The 27,382-nt window shown below is 36.5% G+C and overlaps 1 protein-coding gene across 7 annotated transcripts in view; it reads right to left on the bottom strand.

Moving 5' to 3' along the window:
* LOC138141968 (interferon-inducible protein AIM2-like) overlaps window positions 1-26,548 on the bottom strand; it is a 41,535-nt gene extending 14,987 nt beyond the window's left edge. For 2 of the 7 annotated variants that reach the window (XM_069062856.1, XM_069062863.1), the window contains exons 1-3: window positions 26,153-26,471; window positions 25,718-25,855; window positions 3,238-3,512 (exon numbers count right to left, since the gene is read on the bottom strand). In XM_069062856.1, the coding sequence (XP_068918957.1) occupies window positions 3,238-3,512; window positions 25,718-25,728 (286 nt within the window). In that variant the 5' untranslated portion in view covers window positions 25,729-25,855; window positions 26,153-26,471. The other 5 variants (XM_069062861.1, XM_069062862.1, XM_069062859.1 and 2 more) reach the window with 5 other exon arrangements.
* Between the last annotated feature and the right edge of the window lie 834 nt (window positions 26,549-27,382).

Raw genomic sequence — 27,382 nt, 5'->3', positions numbered from 1 at the left:
TGCTGGACCCAGTCCAAAAGATCTGAGTTCACTTCCTGTCTCAGATATTTACGCATTGTATAACCCTGGGAAAGTCTTTTTAGCCTTAGTTTTCTTTTTCTTTTTGCTTTTTGGAGGGGTGGTGGAGGGCAAGGCAATTGGGGTTAAGTGACTTGCCCAAGGTCACATGGCTAGTAAATGTTAAGAATCTGAGGTGGGATTTGAACTCAGGTCCTCCTGACTCCAGGGCCGGTGCTCTATTCACTGTGCCACCTAGCCACCCCAAATTAAATTTCTTTTTTTTTTTTTTTTGCTATGACCTCAGTTTTCTTATATGTAAAATAGTGATAATAATAGTTCATACCTTTCAGGGCTGTTGTGGGGATCAATGAGATAGTATATGTAAAGTGGTTTACTAAAGCAATATATAAATGCTAGCTATAATTATTTTATGGAAGAACACTTAATTTGGAATCAGAGGGCCTGGGTTCTTATCCTGGCTCTGCTACTTATGACCTATAGAATTTTGGACAAGTCATGCCTTTTCTCTGGGTTTCTTTCTTTTTTAAATTGTTGTTTTCATCTGTAAAATAAGTGGATTGGCTAGATGACTTCTAAGGCTGTCTTCAGTTCTTCATCCTATGGTACAAATAGACCATGTTTTCCTTAATGAATTAATAGGGATCAGTGATCTACTAATTAGCTTAAACCTATTCAGATAATGAGTCTCATAAGTTTATTACTTGTGATTAAAAAATGAAGATTCATTTGATTTGTTCTTACATTTATTCTTTCAGAATTGACCTCCACTCTAAGCCTGGTCTAGTACCTAGGACTTAGAGAACAAGTCTATATTTCTATCTACACCCTTCATTATTTCATAGTCTTTGACTACATACATCCTCAGGTTTCCTCAATGCAGACTGAGGAGTCCTAATTTATTTTTGTTTATCTTCAAACACAAGAACTCCTTTTTTCATTTCTGTTATGCCTAAGATAATAGTGCAAAAAAAAAAAGTAGAAAAAAGTGATAAAATTGGAGCAGCTAGGTGTTACAGAGGATGGAACACCAAGCATGAAATCATGAGGACCTGAGTTCAAATGTGACATCAGACACTAGTTGTGTGATCCTGGGCAAGTCACTTAACTGTATTTGCCTCAGTTTTTCATCTGTAAAATGAACTGGACAAGGAAATGGTAAACCACTCTAGTATCTTTGCTGAAAAAAATCCCAAATGGGGTCACAAAGAGTCAGACACAACTGAAAACAACTGAACAACAACAAAATGCAAAGAAAATTGTGCTGAATCTGGAGACCTGGGCTTTAGTCCTGTGACATTGATCAAGCCACCTCAGCTCTTTGGACCTCAGTTTCTTCATTTAGTACTTGATGGAATTTGACTCAATCTCTAAGGTCCCTTCTAGAGGTGATTTTGTAACCTCTAGTAGTGCTGAGTTTTGTGAGATTTGGTAACCAGAACCATATGCCATGCTGTGGTTGTTTAAAGATACTATCTGTTTAGTGATATCAGGGAAGAATTAGGGATTTAGACCAAGACAAATGGAATCATAAACTACCATTCCCAGGATTTAGTGATAGAGATCCACTCTGAATTTTGGCCTGGTGACAAGAAACAGAATGACACAGTAGCAACTGCATTAATAATGGAACCAATAGACACATTAAGTGACTTGTCCAAAGTCACACAGCTAATAAGTATCAGCAGCTGGATTTGAGATTAGATCTTTCTGATTCTAAGTCAAGTGTTCTATCTACTGCACCACCTCACTGCCAATCACAATAGCCATTAGTCAAGGAGGTCCTGTTGAAGGGGCTTTGCCTAGTTCACCACCCTTTGGATTACCTATTTCCCACTTGTACCTGTGTCTTTTATCAGTTTTACCTCTTGGCTCTTGAATTCTATCCCCTCAGGTCCATTTGCTATCTAGAATGTAAGGACTAGCTTTCCTACCATTTGTCCAGGATTTGTATCCATAGACTGGTTTCTGGTGTGGATGATTTCCCAAATTCATATGTTAGAGATCACACTCCTAGAAAGGTCAGCTAGGTATCACAATGTGTTAGACTTGGAGTCAAAAAGACGTGAGTTCAAATCCTGCTTCTGATATTTCCTGTCTGACTCTTCACAAGTCACTTAACTTCTCTCATCCTCAGTTTCCTCGTCTATAAAATGGGGATGATAATAATAGCACCAACCTCCCAGAGTTGTTGTGAGGCTCAGATGAGATCACATATATGTAAAGTACTTTGCAACATTAAAGTGCTATATAAATGCTAGCTATGATAGTATATTATATATTGTGTAATGATACATTATATTAGGTTATAACATATGATATATTACATAATATAATATCTATAATTGGGCACTATGATATAATTGTATATAGTAAAATATGTAATATAACAACATAATACAATATAACACAAGTTCATATTAATATTAACCTCATCTTCATCATCATCATCATCTAGAAGGGGCTTAATGTGGGTTATTTCTGAGTTTGACACAGCCCAGGACTATTTGAGAGCTTCATGTAACTTGAGAACAGTAAGAAAAGAAGATCCAGGGGATGGTCTTATTCAGAGTGAAGAATGCATTAGCTTTTTCCTTCATTCCTAAGTGACTCCTACCTAAGCTTGCCAATTCTTTCTTTGCCAACACAGTGTTGTGGAATGACTCAAAAGACCCGGCTTTGAATCCACCACTGCTACTTACTGGCAGTGTGACTTTAAGCAAGTCATTTCCTACATACAGTCCTGTTTTTTCATCTGAAAAAAAAAAATAAGGAAGCTAGACTAAGTAATTTCTAAGATCCAATTTGGATCCAGCACTCTGGAATATTTGAATTTTCCTAGGTTTTGGAAAGAGTGTGCCAAACTCTTGGAATGTTCCCATCTTCTGGGCTGCTGTGTGTAGTTACTGCCATCTTGTGGCCATGTGTGAGAACTTGACACCTTCCTAGTGAGGATTTGGCATCTGCTGAGACTTCAAAAAGGAAGTCAAGAATCATAGAATTCTGAAGCTAAAAAAACCTTAAAGAATTATGAAGCACCAATCTCACATCTTGTAGATGAGGGGGAAATTACTTGATCAAGTTCACGGTAAGTAGCAGAAATGGGACTCAGAAGCAGTTCTCCTGACTTTCAGTCCAAAATTCTTTCCACAGGACTATGCTGCCTATCAGTTTGAAAAGTACAGTCTGAAATAAATCAAGGACCTACTACCTAATTACCTTCAGTTCTTCTTTTTATAAGGGTCTGAGCTGCGTCATTAAGGCCCATGTCCTTGAGTATTTTACCAATTTTGTTCAGAGCCATGGAAGCACCAAACATTTCTATCAGACAGTCAGATAAGTCAATTCGACCAGCTTGGGCTTGCTTCCTGGTGATCATAGCTCTACTCTTTAGATAAAATTTACATCTTTTAAACTCTTCATCATCTAGCTCTCCAAATGTACTTAGCAACATCTCCCCAAATTGACTCTTCATCATATCATTTGGATTTAATCTGTAGGAGATAACAAAACATACAGGGTCATATCATCAAGCTTTCTTATATCTACTTACACATCCAATAGGATCCCCTCTTCCATCCTCTCACCTAAGGAGAGTCCTTCATACTTCATGACAAAATTAAGAACATTTGCATAGCGCTCCCTTTTCTCTCCTCATCTCACATCACTCAGATACCATCCCCTTTTCTTTGCCAAGATTAATCCCTTTACCTTAACCCTTGATCCCCTCCCCTCTTATCTTCTCCAACAGATTGTCCCTGCTATTATCCATTTCTCCTTTCCCTTCCCTACCTCTCCTTCCCCCTCCCTTCCTCTCCTCTACCATCCCTCACCCTCTCCAATTTCTCTGTATCCACAAGCTCCTTCAGAATGCTTACAAACACAATCATCTCCTCCAACCTTAAAAATAATTTCACTTGATCATATCATCCCTCCTATCTATCCAATATCCAATATATTTCCTGTCTTTCTCAACTACATTTAAATCTATCCATACAATGTGCCTTCACTTCCACTATTCTTATTCTCTTATCAACCCACTGTTGCTAACCTCATCAGTCAACTAAAAAATAGTCTTTTTAAATTTGCCAATGTGCTGTTAATCACTCGGTCCAATGGACTTTTCTCACTCTTTATAATTTTTTACCTCTTTGTAGCATGTACCACTATTGATCACCTCTTCACTAAGTCCACATGACACTGTTCTCTCCTGGCTTTCATCATATTTATCTGACTGATCCTTCTCAATTTCTTTCTCTAGTTTTTCATGCAAACCACACTCATTAATTGTGGATGTCCTTTAAAGATCTGTTTGGGACCTTGCTCTTTGAATTCTATATTATCTCATTTGGTGACCTCATCAGATCCAATGAGTTCAATTATCATCTCTAGGAAGATAATGTCTAAGCTAAGATATCCAACCCCAACTTTTCTCCTCAGTTTCAGTCCCATCAGCTGCCTTTTGGACATCTCAACTGCGTATCCCTTAGGAATCTTAGACACAACATGTCCAACACAGAAATCTTTATCTTTATCCTAAATTCTTCTCTCTGTTAAACTTCTTTATTACCATCAAGGGTATGCCATCTTTCTAGTTACCTGAGGTCTCATCTTCAGTGTTATCCTTAGCACCTACCTCTTACCCCGTGTACCCAATCTATTGCCCAATCTTATTCTTTCTACCTTCACAACATATCTAATATATTTCCTCTTCTCACTCAAACAGCTATCATCCTGGTTTAGGCCATTATCACCTATCTCTTGGACCATAGCAATAGCCTTCTAATTTGTCTCCATATCTCAGTTCTCTCCTCAATTCTTCTTCCACTTAGCTTCTAACATGATTGTACTTAAGTCCATGTCACTCTCTACTCAAAAAACTCCGGTGGCTCTTTATTACCTCTAGGATCAAATACTGACATTTAAAGCTCTTCATAACTTGGAACCTTCCTACCTTCCCAGTATTCTTATAATTTGCTGCTTTCAACAAACTATTATTCAGCTTCACTGGTCTACTTATATTGATTTATATCACAAAATTTTATATCTTATCTTCATGCTCTTTCATTGATTACCTTCTCACACCTGCAATGCTCTCTCTTCTCACTTCTGTCTCTTACTTTCTCTGGCTTCCTGAAAGATTCAGTTCATATCTTGTCTTTTATAGTAGGCCTCTCCTGGTCTCCATAACTGTTAGTCCTTTCTCCTACCTGCCAACAGCTCTCTACATATCATGTATATATAATCAGTTATTTTCATGTTGAAGTTTTCATCAGAAAATGTGAGTTCCTTGAGGGTAGGGACTCTTTTTGCCTTACTTTATAGTCCCAATATTTAGCTTGATGCCTGATATATGGTAAACATTTAATAAGTGCTTACTGACTAGAAAAAAAGAAACATACAGAAATGGATTATGGAAAGTAAAAACATGTATGAATTCTAGATTTCATTAATAATCAATTGAATGAAAAAGTTAAAAGAGTAAGATATTATGAGAAGTCAAAGCAGTACAAAGAACAAAATAAAAATTCAACATCAATCAAAATCTTTAATATAAAGGCTTATGAAACAGGAGAGAGAGAACTTCAAAAAAGATGATATAGAAAATTTTTGTATGTCTACATGATTTCAAGGAGGCCAAAATAACAGAAATGCAAGCTGAATTATACAAAGAAAGACTACACCCCATTACTATAATGAATCACAGAATAGCTATGTCAAGGCAGATGTCTAAAACTCTAGCTTTTCAGCAAAACTGGGAGGAAGAAGGGTTGGAGTATGGTTAAGGTTTATAATTCTTGATTCAGAAAGTGGTACGTGAATTATTAGTAAAGCATTTTACTAGCTTCTCAGAATTAAACTGATCCCATATTTCTTTTAAATTTTATTTTTATTCTAAACTTAATCACCAAAATATTTTCTATACATAAAGACAAAAAAAGAAGATTCTCTACGAAACCACAAATCTCCATTTCATACTACTTGATTTATGACAAAGTATATAATAAATTCTGTATCTTACTTTCAAAACTGTCTGGCTTGTTTGTATTCCCTTTTAAACTTCCTTCTATTGTTATCTGTCCAAAGAACTGTTTCAGTGGCCCTCTTTTTTTGGAGGGGTAGGCACCACAATTTCCGTCTCCCTGATAAAAACTAAGAGAAAGAAATAGAGGGACTCCCTGACTTCCAGGAGCCAAGATAGCAGAGTAAGAAGTAAATCACACTCACTTTCCCTTATTGGTCTCTAAAAACCCCAGAAAATAGTCCCCAGCAAAAATTCTGGAACAGTGGAGATAGCAGGAAGATGGAGAGAACCTGGGAAACTTGGAGGATCACCAAGAAAGGTTCATTTCACTCAGGTAAAAAGAGGAGCACAGTCCAGGACAGGAGGTGTCCCAGCAAGTCAGTAACCAGCCCCACCTCCGCAAACCACTGGGAGATCCTGAGCTCCAGGGTGATGGAGCTGGCAAGTGCCAACACCAGGGTACCCAATGCCTTAGCATAGCCAGGAAAACTGGCAGACTGCAACTCAGATAACCACCATGTACACTGGTATAGCCCCAGGGCAGGTAGGCTTCTTCCAGTAGCCCAAACCCTTGTGTCTCAGTGTAGCACCAGGCAGGCAGGCATCCTCAATCAGATAGACCTCCATGTGCTTCAGTGTAGTCCCAGGGAATTGCAGACAAAAGCCTACCTAGCCTTAGCACATGCCAGATACCACCTCTAGGATCCCAGCTCAGCACCAGGTAACCTGCCAGAAACCTACACCATCCAGCTGCCAGCACATGAAGGTTGAACACATAAAGCTAGTGCCCAAGCCCTTGGTCCCTGACACAAGAAGCTTGGGACAGTGCCTCTTGTGATACAGCCAGACAACTCAACTTTAAAAACCAGGAAATAGGCAAAAATGATGAGAAAAAAGCAAAAATGAACATTGACCATTGAGAATTATTATAGTGACAGGGAAGATCAACACAAATTGAGAAAAGGACAATATTGTCAATATACCTACATCTCAAAGGGGCACATGAATTGATCTCAAATCCAAAAATCCTACTTGAAGGAGCTGAAGAAGAATTTTAAAAGTCAAATAAGAGAGGCAGAAGAAAAATTGAGAAAGGAAATGAGAAATATGCAAGAGAAAGTCAGCAGCTTGGAAAAGGAAGGGCAAAAACTGACCGAAGATAACAATGCTTTAAAAAGTAGAATTGGTCTAATGGAAAAGGAAGTACAAAAGCTAAATGAAGAAAACAATTTCTTAAAAATTAGAATTGGTCAAGGGGAAGCTCATGACTCTATGAGACATCAAGAATTAGTCAAAATTGGGGCGGCCAGGTAGCACAGAGAGTAAGAGCACCAGCACCAGTGTTGAGAAGACCTGGAGATCGAATCCTCGGCTCAGACACTTAGCACCCACCCAGAAACACCTGGCCGTGTAACCTTGAGCAAGTTACTTAACCCCAATTGCTTAGGGGCGGCCAGGTGGCTCAGCGAGTAAGAGCACCCGCTCCAGCGTCAGGATGACCTGGATCAAATCCGGGCTCAGATACTCAGCACCACACCCAGAAATAACTGGCCATGTAACCTTGAGCAAGTTACTTAATTGCTTTAAAAAAAAAAAACGGAAAAAAAAACAATTAGTCAAAATCAAAGAAGAAAAAAATAGAAGAAAACATAGAATACTCAATAGAAAAATAACTGACCTGGAAAATGGGTTCAGTAGAAATAACTTAAGAATTACCAGTCTGCCAAAAAGCCATGATAAAAAAAAAGCCTGGACAGCATCTTTCAAGAAATTATCAAGGAAAATTGCCCTAAGGTTATAGAATCAGTGTTAAATAGTCATTGAAAAATCACCTCCTGAAAGAGATAACAAAATGGAAACTTCAAGGAATATTGTAACCAAATTCCAGAATTATCAGGTCAAAGAGAAAATACTGTAAGCAACCAGAAAGAAACAATTTATCACAGTTAGGATTACACAGGACCCAGCAGTTTCTACATTAAAGGATCTGAGGACTTATAATAAGATATTCCAGAAGGCAAAGGAGCTTGGATTACAACCAAGTATCCATTACCCAGTAAAATTAAGCCTAATCTTTCAGGGGAGGAAATGGACATTCAATGAAAATAGGAAATTTCCAAACCTTCCTGATGAAAAGACCAGGGCTGAACAGAAAATTTGATCTTCAAATACAAGATTCAAGGGAGGCATACAAAGGTAAATTAGAAAGGAAAACAAAACAAAACATGTTATTGAATAAGGGAAAACTGTTTACATCCTTACATGGGAAGAGTTGACTTTGATGTGTTTAAAAAATAATTAAGGGGTAAAAAAAGGATTGTGCAGGGAGAAGAGGAAGAGACAGAAAATGATAAATTACATCACATGAAGAGGTGTGAAGACCTATTGCAGTAGAGGGAAAGAAGGGGGGGAGAAGTAATCATTGTTTACTAAGGCATAAAACCCTCACAATTCAGTTCAGAAAGGTAGAAATATTAAAGAGATCCTTTTCAGATTATGATGCAATAAAAATTACATGTAATTAAGGGCCATGGAAAGATAGATTAAAAATTAATGGGAAACTAAATAATCTAATCCTAAAGAATGAATGGGGGGCAGGTGGAGCCAAGATGGCAGAATGGAAGCAGTAACTTTTCTAAGCTCCTCTGTGAATCCCATCACTAAACTTTAAAAAGTGAATCTGAACAGGTTTTAGAGTGTCAGAATCCACTGGGAGATGGAGCATGGCAGAAATCAACCCAGGAAAGTGCCCACATGGGTCGGGGTAGGGGGACCTTGGAGCACGTGGGGGCTGCAGCAGCTCAGACTAGAGAGCAGACTATAGTGGAAAAAGAAGGAGCCCCAGCCAGCAGACTCGTCCACCCTAAGGGTGATTCACAGCCTTCTCACTAGCATCTCACCACTGGATAGGAGGATCCCTAGGAGCTGGCTAAGAGAAAGCACAGGGCCCCAAGTTGAGGTAGCAGCTTCTCCTGGGGTTATCAACCCACAGCCTGGAAGTTTAAAAACCACCTGACATTTCCCAGGGGCCAGGATGGCAAAACAAACTCTAGCTCCTCTGATTCCCCCTCCCTGACCTAGAAAACCCAGAGATAAATGACCCACCCAGAGTAAAATCCTGAATAAGTGGAAAATAACCTCAGGCTTAGGAGTCACTGAGAAAGGGTGTAACTGAGGCAGTAAGAAGTCAGAAGTGAAAGGCAGGAGGGGTCCTAAGAAGCCCCACCTCACCTGACTAGCAAGAGCTCCCAAAGCCCAGGGGTTAGAGCCAGCAAGCGCTAACAACAGAAGCCCAGGTGGACTTTAGCACTACCTGGGGAATCTTAAGACATCAGCGCTGGCTGCTGGCCACCACCTGCTGAGCCTGCCTAAACTGTAGCCCAGGGGCACAGAGTCAGAAATCTGAAGTAGCCAGACTAGCCCTCCCCCACAGGTTACTCTGTGAGCCTCAGGGTAACACAGGGGAAACACTGGCCTTGGCCTTAATCTAGACTCCCAGAGGCTACAGCACACAAAACCAACAACCAGGCCCTTAGCTTCCAGCCTGAGAAATAAGGAAATAGGAAATTACAGTGGGAAGGAAGGAAGCTGAGAAGGAGAAGGGGAAGGCCAGAAAATTGATCAGAGCTTATTATAGCAAGCAAGAACAACCAAATACAGAGGACACCATGGACTCTATACTCACACCTGAGACCACAGAAGGAAATATGAACTGGTCTCAAGCCCAAAAAGCACTCTTGGAGGAGCTCAACAAAGATTTAAAAACCCAGATTAGAGAGGTAGAAGACAAATTTAAATCTGTAGTGACCAAATTGGAAAAAAAAAGTCTCACTGATGAAAACAAATCCTTAAAAAGTAAAATTTGTGAACTAATTGGAGAAAATACCTCTCTAAAAAGGGACCTTCAAAAACTAACCGAAGAGAATAATGCACTAAAAATTAGAATCAGTTAAATTGAAGCTCAGGACTCTATGATACACAAAGCAAGACATGAAAATTGAAAAATTAGAAGAAAGTATAAAATATATCATTGGAAAAACAGCTGACCTGGAGAACAGATCCAGGAAAAATAACCTAAGAATTATTGGTCTACCGGAAAGCCATGATGGAAAAAGCAGCCTGGATAACATCCTCCAAAAAATTGTCAAAGAAAACTGTCCCGAAGTCCTAGAATCAGAAGGTAAAATGGTTATCGAAAGAATTCACCAGACTCCTCCTGAAAGAGATCCCAAATTGAAAACTTCCAAGAAATACAGTAGCCAAATTCCAGAATTCCAGAGTTAAGGAGAAAATACTGCAAGCAGCCAAAAAGAAACAATTCAAATATTGTGGAACTACAGTCAGGATTACACAGGACCTAGCAGCTTCTGCATTAAAAGACTGGAGGGATTGGAATTTGATATTTCTTTCTTTCTTTTTTTTTTTTTTTGCATTTTGGAGGGCAATTGGGGTTAAGTGACTTCCCCAAGGTCACAGGGCCAGTTTTTGTGTCAAGTGTCTGAGGCCGGATTTGAACTCAGGTCCTCCTGACTCCAGGGTCAGTGCTCTATTCACTGCACCACATAGCTGCCCCGAATTTGATATTTCTTAAGGCAAAAGAGCTAGGTCTGCAACCAAAGATCAACTACCCCATAAAACTGAGCATAACATTTCAGGCAAGCAGATGGTCATTTAATGATATAAGGGACTTCCTGACTTTCCTGATGAAAAAGCCAGAACTCAATGGAAAATTTGATCTCCAATTACAAGACTCAAGAAAGACATAAAAAGTTAAATAAGCAAAACACACACACATGCACACTCACGCACACATGCACATAATGGGATGCAATAATAACAAACCATTTACATCCCTATATGAGAAGTTGATACCTGTCAATATTGAAATTTATATGATTATCACGACCTTTAAAAGGAATATACATATAGTGGGTATAAATGAACTAATCTGATGATAAAAAAAACACCTTATTAAGGGGTTCAAAGGTACGGTAATAGGATGAAAGGAAAGGATGAGGTAGAAAAAGGTAAATTATACCATATGAAGAGGCATAAAGACATACTATAGTAGAGGGGAAGGAGAGAGAGAGATGAACAGCATTTGAACATTATTCTCATTGGTTCTTGTTCAAAGAAGGATCAACATAGTCAATTAAGTTTAAGTTTCTGACATGAAAAGATACAAAATTTCATTATAATAGAGGGAAAGGAGGGAGGGAAAGGAGCACTGTATGAAATTTACCCTCATTGGTTTTGGTTCAAAGAGGCAATAACATACTCTGATAAGTATAAAACTCCATTGTGCCCTATAGGGAGTAGGAGGGGTAAGGGGGAGATAAGAAGGGGCGGGGGTGAGAAGGGAAGGAAATAGTAGCAAAAGGAAAGGGCAGGTAAAGAAGGGGGGGTCACAGGGAGGCAATACTATGGGAGGTGGTGGTCAAAAGTTAAACCCTTAAGGAGGGGAAGGGAGAAGGAAGAAACAAAAACATAAACAGGGGAGGGAACAGGATGGAGGGAAAGAGACAGATAGTAATCATTACTGTGAATGTGAATGGGATGAACTCTCCCATAAAACAGAGGCAGAAAGCAGAATGGATTAAGAACCATAATCCTACAATATGCTGTCTACAAAAAAAGCATTTGAAACAAGTGATATGCAGAGGGTAAAGGTAAAGAGGGTAAAAAAAAATGCTAGAGTAGAACATATTATACTTCAGCTAAAGTAAAAAAATCAGGGGTAGCAATCTTTATCTCAGATAAAACAAAAGCAAAAATAGACCTAATTAAAAGAGATAAGGAAGGAAATTGTATCCTGCTAAATAAAAGGCACCATCAAAAATGAAGCAATAACATTAATTAACATATATGCACCAAGTGGTAGAGCATCCAGATTCTTAGAGGAGAAGTTAAGGGAATTAGAGGAAGAAATAGATAGCAAAACTATACTAATGGGGGACCTTAATCTCCCCTCTCTGAACTTGATAAATCTAACCTCAACATAAACAAGAAAGAAGTTAAGGAGGTGAATAGAATTTTAGAGAGGCTAGATATGATAGATCTCTGGAAGAAACTGAATGGGGTTAAACAGGAATATACCTTCTTTTCAGTGGTACATGGCACATACACAAAACCTGACCATGTACTAGGGCATAAAAACCTCACAATTCAGTGCAGAAAGGCAGAAATATTAAATGCAACATTCTTAGATCATGATGCAATAAAAATCATATGCAATAAAGGGCCATGGAAAGATAGACTAAAAACTAATTGGAAATTAAACAATTTAATCCTAAAGAATGAGTGGGTCAAACAAGAAATTATAGAAACAATCAGGAACTTCAGGAGAATGACAATAATGAGACAACATACCAAAACTTGTGGGATGCAGCAAAGACAGTTCTTAGGGGAAGTTTTATATCCCTGAGTGCTGCATACATGAATAAATTAGAGAAAAGGGAGGTGAATGAATTGGGCATGCAATTGAAAAAGCTAGAAAAAGAACAAATTGAAAATCCCCAATTAAATATTAAACTATAAATAATGAAAACCAAAGGAGAGATTAATAAAATTGAAATTAAGAAAACTATTGAATTAATAAATAAAAGTAAGAGCTGGTTTTATGAAAAAAAAAAAACAATTAAACTGATAGACCCTTAGGCAATATGATAAAAAAAGAAAGAAGAAAACCAAATTATGAATATCAAAAATGAAAAGGGTGAATCTACTTCCAAACAAAAAGGAAATTAAAACAATAATTAGGAATTATTTTGCCAAATTGTATGCACGTAAATGTGACACAATCTTAGTGAAATGGATGAATATTGACAAAAATGTAAGTTGCCCAGATTAACTGAAGAGGAAATAAATTACTTAAATAACCCCATTTCAGAAAAAGCCATCAGTGAACTCCCTAGGGAAAAATCTCCAGGGCCAGATGGATTTACTAGTGAATTCTATCAAACATTTAAAGAACAATTGATTCCAATACTCTACAAACTATTTGGGAAAATTAGTAAAGAAGGAGTCCTAATTAATTCTTTTTATGATACAAATATGGTATTGATACCTAAATCAGGAAGAAATAAAATGGAGAAAGAAAATTACAGACCAATTTCCCTCATGAATATGATGCAAAAATTTTAAATAAAATATTAGCAAAAATACTACAGTAACTTATCACAAGAATAATACACTTTGATCAGGTAGGATTTATTCCAAGCATGCAAAGATGGTTTAATATTAGGAAAACCATCAGTGTAATTAATCATATCAACAGTAAAATTAACAGAAACCACATAATTATATCAATAGATGAAGAAAAGGCTTTTGACAAAATACAACATCCATTCCTTTTAAAAACACTAGAAAATATAGTAATAAATGGAGCCTTTCTTAAAATAATAGGTAGCATCTATTTAAAGCCATCAGCAAGTATTATATGTAAGGGGGAGAAGCTAGAAGCATTTCCAATAAGATCAAGGGTCCACCATCACCCCTTTTATTCAGTCTGGTACTAGAAATGTTAGCAGTAGCAATTAGAGAAGGAAAAGAAATCAAAGGAATCAAATTAGGCAAAGAAGAGATGAAGCTATCACCCTTTGCAGATGATATGATGATATACTTAGAGAATCCTACAGAATCAAGTAAAAAAAAAAACTACTTGAGACAAATAAATTTGGCAAGTTTGCAGGATGTAAAATAAACCCACATAAATCCTCAGCATTCCTGTATATTTCTATGAGATCCAAAAGCAAGAGATAGAAAGAGAAATCCTATTCAAAGTTACTGTAGACATTATAAAATATTTGGGAATCTACTTGCCAAAACAAGCCCAGGACCTATATGATCACAACTACAAAACACTTTACACAAATAAATTCAGATCTAACTAATTGGGAAAACATCAATTGCTTGTGGCTAGATCAAGCTAATATAACAAAAATGACATTCTTACCTAAATTAAATTACACATTTAGTGCCATACCAATCAATTTACCAAAAAATTACTTTATAGAACTAGAAAAAATAGTAACAGAATTTAATTGGAAGAACAAAAGTCTAGAATATCCAGGGAATTAATGAAAAGAAATGCTAGGGAAGGTGGCCTAGCTGTACCAGATTTTACTCTGTATTATAAAGCAGCAGTCATCAAAATTACTTGGTATTGCCTGTGGAATACAGCAGTGGATCAGTGGAATAGACTGGGAACATGAGACTCAGCAGTCAATGACTACAGTAATCGACTGTTTGATAAACCCAAAGACCCCATTTTTGGGGATAAGAACTCACTATTTGACAAAAACTGCTGGGAAAACTGGAATATAGTATGGCAGAAACTGGGCATAGACCATTATCTAACACCAATACCAAAATCAAGTCTAACTGGGTGCATGATCTAGGTATAAAGGCTGATACTGTAAGTAATCTGGGAAAGTAAGGCATAGTTTTCCTGTCAGATTTATTTAGAGGGGAAGACTTTATGACCAAACAAGAATTAAAGAGCATTATAAAATTCAAAATGAATAATTTTGATTGCAGGAAATTGAAAATCTTCTGTGTAAACAAAGCCAATATAACCAAGATTAAGAGGGAAGTGAAAATTGGGAAGGAATTTTTATAACCAATGTCTCTGATAAAAGCTTCATTTCTAAAATATACAGAGAACTGAGTCAAATCTATAAGAATACAAGTCATTCTCCAACTGATAAATGGTCAAAGGATATGAACAGGCAGTTTTCAGAGGAAGAAATTAAAGATATCTATAAGCATATGAAAAAATGCTCTAAATCATTATTGATTAGAGAAACACAAATCAAAACAACTCTGAGGCACCACATCTCACCAGTCAGATTGGCTAAGATGATAAAACAGGAAAATGATAAATGCCAGAGAGGATGTGGACAAATTGGAACACTAATGCATTGTGTTGGTGGAGTTGTGAACTGATTCAACCATTCTGGGGAGCAATCTGGAACTGTGCCCAAAGGTCTATAAGTAATGTCATACCCTTTGACCCAGCAATACCACTTCTAGGGTTGTATCCCAAAGAGATCATAGAAATCAGAGGAAGATCCATATGTACAAAAATATTTATGACAGCTCTTTTTGTGGTGGCAGAGAACTGGAAATTAAGGGGATGCCCATCAATTGGGGAATGGCTAAACAAGTTGTGGTTTTTTAATGTAATGGATTACTATTGTGCTATAAGAAATGAGGAGCAGATGAACTTCATTTTTACCTGGAGATGCTTAAAGAAACTGATGCTGATTGAGAAGAGTAGAACCAGGAGAAATTTGTACACAATTACTGACACGATGTATGTGTGATGACCAACTTTGATAGACTGGACTCTTCTCAGCAATGCAGGTTTATAAGTCAACTCCAAAAGACTCATGATGGAGAGAGACATCTACATTCAGAAAAAGAACTAGAAAGAACAGAGTTTCAATTTGAAGCAAACTACCTGCTCTCTGTCTTTTTCTTGTTTGGTTTTGTCTCCTCTTTCCCACTGTTCATTTTATCTGATACAATCTTTCTTTATAACCTGACTAATGTCTAATGTGAAAGTATTTGAAGATCCTACACTTCATTGTATATTGCCATGGAGGGGTGGGGGGGGAGCGGAGGGAGGGGGAGAATATTTGAAACTCAAGGAATTGTAGAATCGAAGCTTGTAAACTAAAAGTAAACAAATTAATAAAGATAAAAATTTTTTTAAAAAAACGAGTGGGTCAAACAACAAATCATAGAAATAATCAGTAATTTCATCCAAGCAAATGACAATAATGAGACAACATACCAACACTTATTGAACACAGCTGAAGCAGATCTTAGGGAAAATTTTATATCTCTCAATGCTTAAATGAATGAAATAGAGAAAGAGATCAGTGAATTGTGCATGCAACTGAAAAAGCTAGAAAACAAACAAATTAAAAATCTTTAATTAAATACCAAATTAGAAATTCTGAAATTCAAAGAAGTTAAGAAAATTGAAATTAAGAAAGCCATTGAACTAACAAATAAAAATAAAAGCTGTAATAATGAAAAGCATAAAATAGATAAACCTTTGGTTAATTTGATTAAAAAAAGAAGAAAACCAATTACCAGTATCAAAAATGAAAAAAGTGATTTCAAACCAATGAAGAGGAAATTAAAACAATAATTAGGAGCTATTTTGCCCAGCTGTGTGCCAATAAATCTGAAAATTTTAGTGAAATGGATGAATATTTACCAAAATATAAATTCCCCAGATTAACAGAAGAGGAAAAAAGTACTTAAATAACACAATTTCAGAAAAAATACATTGAACACGCCATCAATGAACTCCCTAAAAAAAATTTCCAAGGCCAGATGGATTTACAAGTGAATTTTACCAAACATTGAAAGAACATTTAATTCTTATACTATATAAACTATTTGGAAAAATAGGCCAAAAAAGAGTCCTAACAAATTATTTTGATGTAAATATGGTAGTGATACCTAAACTGGGAAAAGTCAAAACAGAGAAAGAAAATTACAAATCAATTTCACTAATGAATATAGAAGCAAAAAAATTTAAATAAAATATTAGTGAAGAGATTACAGCAATTTATCATGAGGATAATCCACCTTGATCAGGTGGGATTTATATCAGGAATGCAGGGCTGGTTCATAATTGACTGTATCAATAACAATATTAACAGAAATCTTATGATTATCTCAATAGATGCAAAAAAAAGCTTTTGAAAAAATACAACACCCATTTCTATGAAAAACATAGAAATAAATGGAGTTTTTTTTAAATGATAAGATAGCATCCATCTAAACCCATGAGCAAACAATATATGTAATGAGAATATGAACTTCCAAAAAGATGAGGGGTGAAACAAAGATATGCATTATCACTACTGGTTATTCAATATTGCATTAGAAACGTTAGCTTTAGCAGTAGGAAAAGAAAAAAGAAATTGAAGGGATTAGAATAGGTATTGAAGAAAAAAAGTTATCACTCTTTGCAGATGATATGATGTTATACTTAGAGAATACTAGAGAATCAAGCAAAAACTACTTGAAATAATAAAGAACTTTATTTAGTAAAGTTACAGTATATAAAATAAATTCACACAAATCACTGGCATTTCTACATATTATTAACAAAGTCCAACAGCAAGGTAGAAAAAGAAATTTCATTTAAAGTAACTATAGACAATATACAATATTTGGGAGTCTACCTGCCAAGACAAACCCAGGAACTATAAGAACACAATTACAGAACACTTTTGACACGAAGAAAGTCACTTCTAAATTATTGGAAAAATATCAGTTGCTTATGGGAAGGCTGAGCTAATACAATAAATATGACAATTCTATCTAAATAAATTTACTTATTCATTTACATAACAATCAAACTGCCAAAAATTATTTTGTAGAACTAGAAAAAAATAACAAAATTCATCTGGAAAAACAAAAAGTCTAGAATAGCAAGGGAATTAATGAAAATAAATGCAAGGGAAGTTTGCCTAGCTGTACCAGATATAAAAACTATATTATAAAGCAGCAACCATCAAAACTAATTGGTACTGGCTAAGAGATACAGTGGTGTATCAGGGGAATCGGTTAAGTACACAACATACAGTAGTCAATGACTATAGTAACCTACTTTTAAAAATAAAAACCCCCAAAACTAGCTTCTGGGATAAGAATTCACTATTTGACAAAAACTGCTGGGAGAACGAGAAAATATCATAGTAGAAACAAGGCATAGACCAAAATCTTACAACATATACCAAGATAAAGACAAAATGGGTACACAATTTAGACATTAAGAGTGATACTATAAAGAAATTAGGAGAGTAAGGAATAGTTTACCTGTCAGATCTATGGAGAGGTGAAGAATTTATGACCAAACAAGAGATAGAGAACATTATGGAATGCAAAATGGATAATTTTGTTTACGTCAAGTTTAAAAGGTTTTGCACAAACAAAGCCACTCCAACGAAGATTAGAAGGAAAGCAGCAGTCTGAGAAATAATTTTTAGAGTCAGTGTCTCTGATAAGGGCTTCATTTCTAAAGTTTATAGAGAACTGAGTTAAATTTATAAGAATGCAAGTTATTCCCCAATTGATAAATGGTCAAAGGATATGAACAGGTAGTTTTCAGATGAAGAAATTAAAAGTATCTATAGACATATGAAAAAAATGTTCTAAATCACTTTTGATTGGAGAAATGTAAATCAAAACAACTCTGAGGTACCACATCACATCTATTAGATTGGTTATTATGACAAAACAGGAAAATGATAAATCTTGGGGAAGATGTGGGAAAATTGGAACAGTAATGCATTATTAGTGGAGTTGTGAACTGAACTAACCATTCTGGAGAGCAACTTTGAACTATGCCCAAAGGGATATAAAAGTGTGCATACCCTTAGACCCAGCAATATCAATTCTAGATCTGTATCCCAAAGAGATCATAAAAATGGGGAAAGACCCACATGTACAAAAATATTTATAGCAGCTCTTTTTGTGGTGGCCAAGAATTGAAAATTGAGGGGATGCCCGTAAATTGGGGAAGGGCTGAACAAGTTGTGATATGTGAATGTAATGAAATACTATGGTTCTATAAGAAATGATGAGCAGGCAGACTTCACAAAAATCTGGAAAGACTTACATGAACTGATGCTGAATAAAGTGAACAGAACCAGGAGAACACTGTACATAGTCACAGCAACATTGTGCAGTGAACAATTTTGATAGACTTAACTCTTCTCACCTATGCAATGATCTAAGACAATTTCAAAAGACTCATGATGTAAAATGCTATCCACAACCAGAGAAAGAACTATGGAGTCTGAATGCAAATTTAAGCATACTATTCTCTCTCTCTCTTGATTTTTTTCTTAATTGTGTTTTTTTTCCTTTGGTTCTAATCCTTCTTTACAACATGACTAATGTGGAAATATGGAATTATATTTCAATTTGACTCAGAATTAACCACTTCTCTCTCTGCAGGTAGATAGCATTTGTTCATCATGAGCTCCTTGGAATTGTCTGGGATCATTGTATTAATGATAATAGCAAAATCTCTCACAGTTGTTCATCATTACAATTCTTTGCCACCACAAAAAGAGCTGTTAAAATATTTTTGTACAAATCAATTCTTTTCACTTTTCTTTTACCTTGATCTCTTTGGTGTACACACCTGGTGGTGGTATTGCTGGATCAAAGGATATGCACAACTTTATAGCCCTTTGGACATAGTTTCAAACTGTTCTCCAGAATGATTGGTCCACTTTACTACCAACAGTTAATTAATGTACCTATTTCCCCTCATCCCTCCAGCATTTTTCATTTATATAGGTGTGAAACAGCACTTCAGAGTTGTTCTAATTTGGTTTTCTCTAATCAATAGTATTTTAAAATATTTTTATATGAATATAGATAACTTTGATTTTTTTTTCTGCAAATTCCCTGTTCATATCCTTTGACCATTTATCAATTGGGGAATGACTCTCATTCATATAAATTAGATTCATTTCCCTATGTATTTGAAAACCAGGATTTTATCAGAGAAACTTGTAAAAATTTTTATATTACTTCATTGACTATGGCTTTTGTTGTTCAGTCATTTCATTTGTATCCAATTGTTTATGACTCTATTTTGGGGGTTTTCTTTGCAAAGATACTGGAGTGGTTTACCATTTCTTTCTGTAATTGTCCATGGTACCTTTTATCAAAATATAATTTCCCTGATTATCTCTTAATTTGATCTATTTTTTCTTTTGCTTTGCTTAGAGCATGCTTACTCTTGCTACTTTTTAAAACTCAGCTAAAGCAAAACTGATTTGGCTCCAGACCTTTATTTTAACTGTGTGTGCCTTTCTCTTTCAAATGTTATCGCTTGCTGGATTCTTGTTTCTAATCCATTCTGTTATCTACTTCCATTTCATAAGTTAGCTCATCCCATTCCCATTCAGTTATGATGATTAATTGTGTATTTCCTTCAGTCCTATTTTCTTTTGTTTATCCTTCTCTCTTCTTATCCTGCTCCTCCTCAAAAGTCTGTTTTGCTTCTGACCACTGTCTGTCTTACTTCACTTTCCCTTTCATCAAGCTTCAGGACTTTTGTGCTACTGTTTTCAAATCTAGCTCTGGTGTTCTCTAAGTTTTGGGTGCTTTTCAAGGTTGTATCATCAAAGGAGAGATGCGATCACTGTTGTGCTGGCCTGTGTCTTTACCCAGGAATAGCCCTTGTTCTCCTATAGCCACAAGTGCTAAAAATCTTCTTGGCCCTGGGACTTTGACTAGGCAGGTCCCTTGCTACTCTGTTGCTGTACATGCTAGTGCTCCTTTTTGCCTTTGAACTATGACTGGAACTGAATATAGACCCTGAAAATTTAAGCCCAGGCCCAAATATTCCAGACTTGTTTCCACTGACCACGATCTCACCTGTACACATATAAAATTGGAAATCCTGTCATATAACTCGAGGCAGGTCACCATGTCCTAAAATCTCTATGATTTATAAAATATAGCATGCTTTCATATCTATATTGATATTGTTAGAACACTTATCTTTTGCTTTCATATCTAAGTTGATACTGATAACATATTTTGTCTATTTTCATATCCTCTAGACATGTACTTTCTGCCTTTTGATATTACTGACATTTCATCTGCAGTGCCAGCAGATTTTTGTTAAGATCGTGTGCCTCAGTTCCTAATTAACAGGAACAGGACAGAACAAGGGAGGGGGGAAAGGCTGGTCTTTTGGGTATGTAACTAAGCTTTGCATTTTGTATTTTGCCTCTTCTATTAGACTGCATCTAGTAGCGAGACCATGCTTCTTGCAAGAAGAAATAATTAAATAAATCCTTCCTGTCTCTACTTGGACATTTCTCTGTTTATTTTTATTTGGGCAAGGGTCATCTTTGTCCCATACATCTGCTACTAGAATTGATCTAAGAATGCTTTCTATAGTAGCAAGGAGATTGCATCTATATATCACAAAGATCATACACTATGACCAAGTGGGATTTATACTAGGAATGCAGGGTTGGTCAGCATAACTAACAATATCAATAACTAAAGCAATAAAAATCAGATGGTTTTCTCAATAAATGCAAAAAAAGCCTCTGACAAAATACAGTGTCTGTTTCTATTAAAATGTAGAAATCATAGGAATAAATGAACTTAAAAAAATAATAAGCAGTATATATCTAAAACCAAAAGTAAGCATTATCTGTAAAGGGTATAAATTTGAAGCTTTCCCAGTAAGAACAGGGGTGAAGCAAAGATGTCCATTATCACCACTATTATTCAACATTGTGCTAGGAATTCTAACTATAGCAATAAGACAAGAAAAATAAATTGAAGGAATAAAAATAGGTAATGAGGAAACAAAACTATCACTCTGCAGATGACATAATGGTATATTACAGAAAACCCTAGAGAATCAATTAAAAAAACTATTTGAAACAATGAACAACTTTAGCAAAGTTGCAGGATATAAAATAAACCCATATAAATCATCAGCACTTCTGTATATCACTAACAAAACCCAACAGGAAGAGATAGAGGAATTCCATTTAAAGTAACTGAAGACAATATAAAATTCTTGGGCATCTACATGCCAACACAAACCAAGGGACTATAATGAACATAATTACGAAATACTTTTCACACAAATACAGACCTAAACAACCATAAAAGTAGTAACTGTTCATGGGTAAGCTGAACCAGTATAATAAAAAATGACAATTCTACCTAAGTTAATTTACTTATTCAGTGCCACACAAATCAAACTACCAAAGCTAGAAAAAATAACAAAACTCATCTGGAACAACAAAAGGCCAAGAGGGTCAATGGAATTGATGAAAACAAATATGAAGGAAGGCAGCCTAAAAATACCACATTTCAAACGATATGACAAAGTGGTAATCATCAAAACAACAAAATATGGGCTAAGATATAGAGTGGTGGATCAGTGGAATCACGTACATACATAATATACAGTAGTAAATGATTACAGAAATCTAATGTTTGATAAACCCAAAGATCTAAGCTTTTGGGTCAAGAATTCATTATTTGAGAAAAATTGCTGAGAAATGAGGGCTTTATCAGAGAAACTTGCTGTTATTTCATCCCCCTCCCCATTTCCAGTTTTCTAATTTTGGAGGCATTGGTTTTATTTGTGCAAAATCTTTATTATTTCCTGAGATCTAAATAATTCAATTTCACTTCCCATGATCCTCTCTATCTCTTGTTTGGTCGGTCATAAGCTCCTAGCTTATCCATAGCTCTGACAGGTAAAATATATTTATGATATCCTCCCCTAATACATTTATGATATCACCCTTTATGTCTAAATCATGTACCCATTTTGACCTTATCTTGGTTTATGGTGTTGTGTGGGATGAAAAACCCCATTCAAAATTTTAATAAAAAATGTGGAGATTTCTTAGAATAAAAACAGGAAATTTTATTCTTTTCCCCTGGAGAGGAGGGTGGTCCTCCCCATGATGGGTCAAGGAGAGGAGGCATGTTACAAAAGATAGAACAAGAATTTATACCCTAACACAGTCAAGCTCCATGTCCCCCAGCTGTCCCTTCTCCCATTGGCTGAGAGGAGGGCTCAAGTCTCGGCTTGAAAATCTTCCCCAATGACAAATAACAGAGAAGCCCACCACTATCCCTCAGTGGCTGGGAGGCAGGCTTACATAGAACAGGGAAATAGGGGACAACCAATTCAAATGTACCTATCCTTATTTGGCAAAGCCAAAGTGAAGAAGGTGACTAAAGTCACCTGAAGGTTGGAGGTGGAAAAACCCTAATGGGCCTAAGGCTGATGAGGATGTGGTAAACCAGGGTAGAGGTCAAGACTCCTGAAAGGGCTTGTTGCTGATTGACAGCAGAAGTGAAGGGGGTGGGGGGAAGGGTGAACTAGACAGTCAGAACTGACACCAATTTATACCACACATTCTGAGAAGTTTTCATGTTTTCACTCCCCAGACAGTGTGAAATGTTTATCTGTCCCTAGTTTTTGCCTAAATAGAAAAACAAAATATCACTAATATCAAAGGAAAATAATGAAAACATTGGAATGAAGAGGGCCTAGCAGTACCCAGACCTCAAGTTATACTCTAAAGCAGTAATAAAAAAAATTGATACTGAATAAACAATAGAAAAATTGAAAATGGAACAAGTTTAAAGAAGTAAAACCTAGAAGCAAACAAATACAGTAATATACTGTTTGATAAGAACTCTAACTACTGGGGTAAGGACTCCCTTTTTGAAAAAACTTTTGGGAAAAATGTAATATAATAAGACAGAAATTAATTTTAAACCACCCCATTACATCATACAGCACAAAAATCTCTAAGTGGTTACATGACAAATATAAAAAGTCATATGAAAATAGAGGAAGAAGGAGATAATTTCATAACTAAGGCTAAAGGGAAAATTCTTCCCTAAACGAGGGATAGAGATTATCCTAAAAGGCAAAATAATTTTAATTGAATGAAATTGAAAAGCTTCTGAACAAGAAAAATAAATGCAGTTAGAATCAGAAGGGAACAATTAATTTGGAGAAAATTCTTCATAGCAAATTTCTCTGGCAAAAATTTAATACTTAAGATACAGGCCATTCTGCTATAACAGAACATAAATGTTCCTCTAAAGCATCGTACTATGCAAAGTCATGCGATGAAAAACACAAAGCTTAGGTGTAAAATGGGGTTAGAAGCAAAAGTGCTCAAAACTTTTTTCAGTGACATTTTTAAAAAGTCTAATAAAACTGGTAGCACAATTTTATACATGTCAAATGTTAAGAAATATATAAATACTAAAACAAATAGTGGTTATCTACAGCCTCAGGCTGCTTCTTGGCCAGTGTCTAGGGATGCTTGAACAAGTTGGGCAGGTTTTAATTCCTGGTCTCTGGCCTGAGGCCATGATGGAAGAAAGTTGTGGTAGGGATGGTGGTGGTAAGTCTTCTTCTCACAACTCCTACTACACTACAAGAGATATAATCAATATGGCCCCTACCTTGACCAAGACCTGACATTTGCTTGTGGAAGTGATTTTCTGGCACTCACTTCCATAAGCACCTTGTAACTTATGAAATGATGGAGTGAAATTTCTATTATGCTCAAAATGATCCCTAATACATTACTCACATTGGAACAAGTTTGCATTTTCAAGACATATGTTACAGCAGAACTAATTATATACAAAGAATTTATACAAATAAATATATTTACATGAATATCTAAGAAATTTACATATATATGTATGTGTATGTGTATATATATATATATATACTTCTTCCACCTGTTTGTAACTCCCCTCCCCCCCCCCCAAATGTGTCTTGGTTGCACTTTAGGCCACCTCAAATTCTGATTCTTCAGAAACCATGGTGTTGTATGATTTTTAATTTTATGGCATCAAAGTGAATATTGATTTTAAAAAGATGGACTTTTGAATGATCAATTAGCTTGGTATTACAAGAGCCACATAAACTTTTCCAGATGGTTTTAATCCTGGTCTTCCCCATCTTTTCTTTCTGAACCCAGTTAAGTGTGCATGTGTAGTTCTTTTCTTAGGAAAACACACACAAACACACACACACAGAAGCACCTTCTTTTTTTTTTTTTCCAAATATGATGGCTTATTTTCATTATCAGAGTCCAATTTCCTTCCTGTTGTCCATCCAGGCTTAAGTGGGTAAGTCACTCTCAGACTTCCCTTGATCCTATAACTTAGTCCCAGTCAGTCAGTTTGACCTTAATGGGTCAGGAAAATTTTCTGGATAGGTGAAGGAAGGCATCTAGGGACAGGATGCTGAAGGGAATGGTAATTTCCTCTCCCTCCTTGTAATCTTTGGGGATTGTTGAGCAGAAGCCTCTGGTTGGGGGCTTCAGAAAGCTGGTTGTTTGGTGCTGTACATCTTGCACCTTAGTGCACATCTACCACACCCTGGACATCTACCACCCTCACCCAGGAACATTGAGGAAGGTGCAAGAAGGTCAGAACCAGCCAACTTGTAGGCATTCAGAAAGGTTGGTAGGGGCTGGACTCAAGGCTTGGGGAAGCCCTAGTTGCTGAGCTAGGAGGTAGCATAGATAACATCACATTTGAAAACTAAGTCAATATGCGCCCCTTAAGGAATTTCTATACATTTGTCCCCTTAACATTCATCCAGGTTTGGGATAAGGGATCCCCACGAAAATGAAAAATAATGACTAACTCCAGGCCCCAGCCTCAACCTTTATTCTTAATAATCTGATAATATTTATTTAGCATAAAAAGACAAGTAAAACAACACAGTATACCCTTATAAAAAAAGTTGCAGTTTCTACAGGAAAGGATTAGCATTAATATTACCTTAATACTGATAATGCTTCTAGGAAAAATGAGAGAAAAAGGTCAAAAAGTACCAAGTTCAAGTTCAGTGATGAAGGAGAAATTGCCAAAGGAAAAAATTCAAAACCAAAACAAAGAACAACAAAATTATATACATCTTGCCACTTTGAGTGACTAGTCACTTTTATTTGAACTCTAGGGAATCTGGTTCAACCTCAGATGTCTGTTTTCTGGATAAAACCATTTCTTTGTATCCCAAACCTTCCCAGGCTTCCACACACCCTTTCTTGGAGACTATATCAAGAATGGAAAAAAAAAAAAAGTTGGCCTTACCTTGATGCCATCTCTGCAGATTCAAGCTGTGAGCAGAATCTATATCTCTATATCTTACTTTTATTGTAGATGGTGCACCAGCTTAGTGAGTGATACAGCTGTAGACACTCAACCCAGGCTGAAAAGTGATATTGGAGGCTGATCAGGAAAGAGAAACATTTATTACAAAGGGAAGAAGGCACCTAGGCAGCAAGTTAAAACATAGTGGGAGCTGAGAAAGTCTGAACGTAGGGGTCAGAGAAGATACGTTGTGGGAAGAGACCTGAGTGGAAGGAAGAGACCTGCATGGAAGTGGGGAATGTGTGTGTTCAGTGGAGAGGAATGGCAGAACAAGCCCTGTCAAGAGAAGAAAGTTAAAGCTAATCTAGAATAGGAAAGGACTGAGCAAGACGGGAACTGGGAGTGGTAAACAAAAGAAAAAAAAAGAATTGATACTTGTAACTGGCTTCCTCTCAACTCCTTGTTTCAAGCTGCTGCAACTGTTGGGCAGAACTCTGCTAGGCTCCGGATCTATGGAGGAAACTACAAGAAGCTGGCCTTCCTGTGTAAATACTGTTGTGCTGAAAAGGAGCGAGACAAAAGATCCCCCCGCGAGAGTAAAATTTGGAAGTGGACTTTATTAACGCGGGACTGCCGGGGTCACATGCCCAGATCAGACAGTGAGTTGATATGGACAATGTGCTGGTTTTTAAAGTGATATCACGAGCCCAACAGTCAGGTTGTGAAAGCTGGAACTATAATCAATCAGTGATTTGACAATACATACTTGATTTGCGCGCCAAAAATGGGGAAGATCCAGTGAGGGTTGGGGAGCAGGAGACAGCGGAGAATAGTGAATATCCGGTGGGAGGGCAGGGGACTGGAGGGGGGTGGGGGGGAGAATGGGGTCATGCTCAACATTACAGCACTTTAAGTTTCGTTTCTTTTTGGACCTTCTGCTCAGTCATTCCTGTAAAAGATGAGACTAGTAAACTCTTCTCCCCACTGTAATATCTGAGCTCTCCCTAAGCCTTGGCTAAGGTTTGAGGTAATAAATAGGAGCTGAGTTTAAACCTCAGAGCTTAAGTTGCCTAACCCTTCAGAAGTTATAGGAAAAAAAAAAGTTATAGAGAGAAGGGCAATGATTTCTGCTACTTTCTCATTGTGGGAACAGGATTCCTGAGCTGACTTGGCTCCCATGAAGGGCACTAGGTTTGGAGAGTGCTTTGGGATAGGGGTTTCTTTTCCTCTAAAAGAAAGGCAAAAGGTATAGGAAAATCAGGGATTTAGGGACTGATCATGAAATCATACAGTGTTAGAAGACCTTAAAATCATCAATGTGATTTGCCCAAAGTTACATAGCCAATTTGTGGTGGAGACAGAATTAAACTAGTTTTCCTTACTCCTAGTGCTGTGTTTTGTTTTTTTTTCCTTCATTGAAGTTACGTGCCTGACAGTTTTACATGTAATACTTATATATAAAAAACTTCAAGTGCTTCTTTCCAATTTAAAAATCCAAATAACTTTAACAAGCACTCAATATTTAAAAAAAAAAAACAGATTTAGAGAGGCTGTCTAGTAAATCTCCATTCTAATGTTAAACACTTGAAAAATTTAAAGAAGATAAAATAATGATAATAGCATATTCATTTAGCTCTATGTGATTTGTCTTCCAACATATATGAG

Source organism: Petaurus breviceps, unplaced genomic scaffold (genome assembly GCF_028583685.1).
Source record: "Petaurus breviceps papuanus isolate PSGF00001 unplaced genomic scaffold, PetGlider_PUasm1.0 90510, whole genome shotgun sequence".
NCBI classification, from domain to species: Eukaryota; Metazoa; Chordata; class Mammalia; order Diprotodontia; family Petauridae; genus Petaurus; species Petaurus breviceps.
The sequence above is the reverse complement of the archived record's forward strand: the minus strand, read 5'-3'. Positions and strand labels throughout refer to the sequence as shown.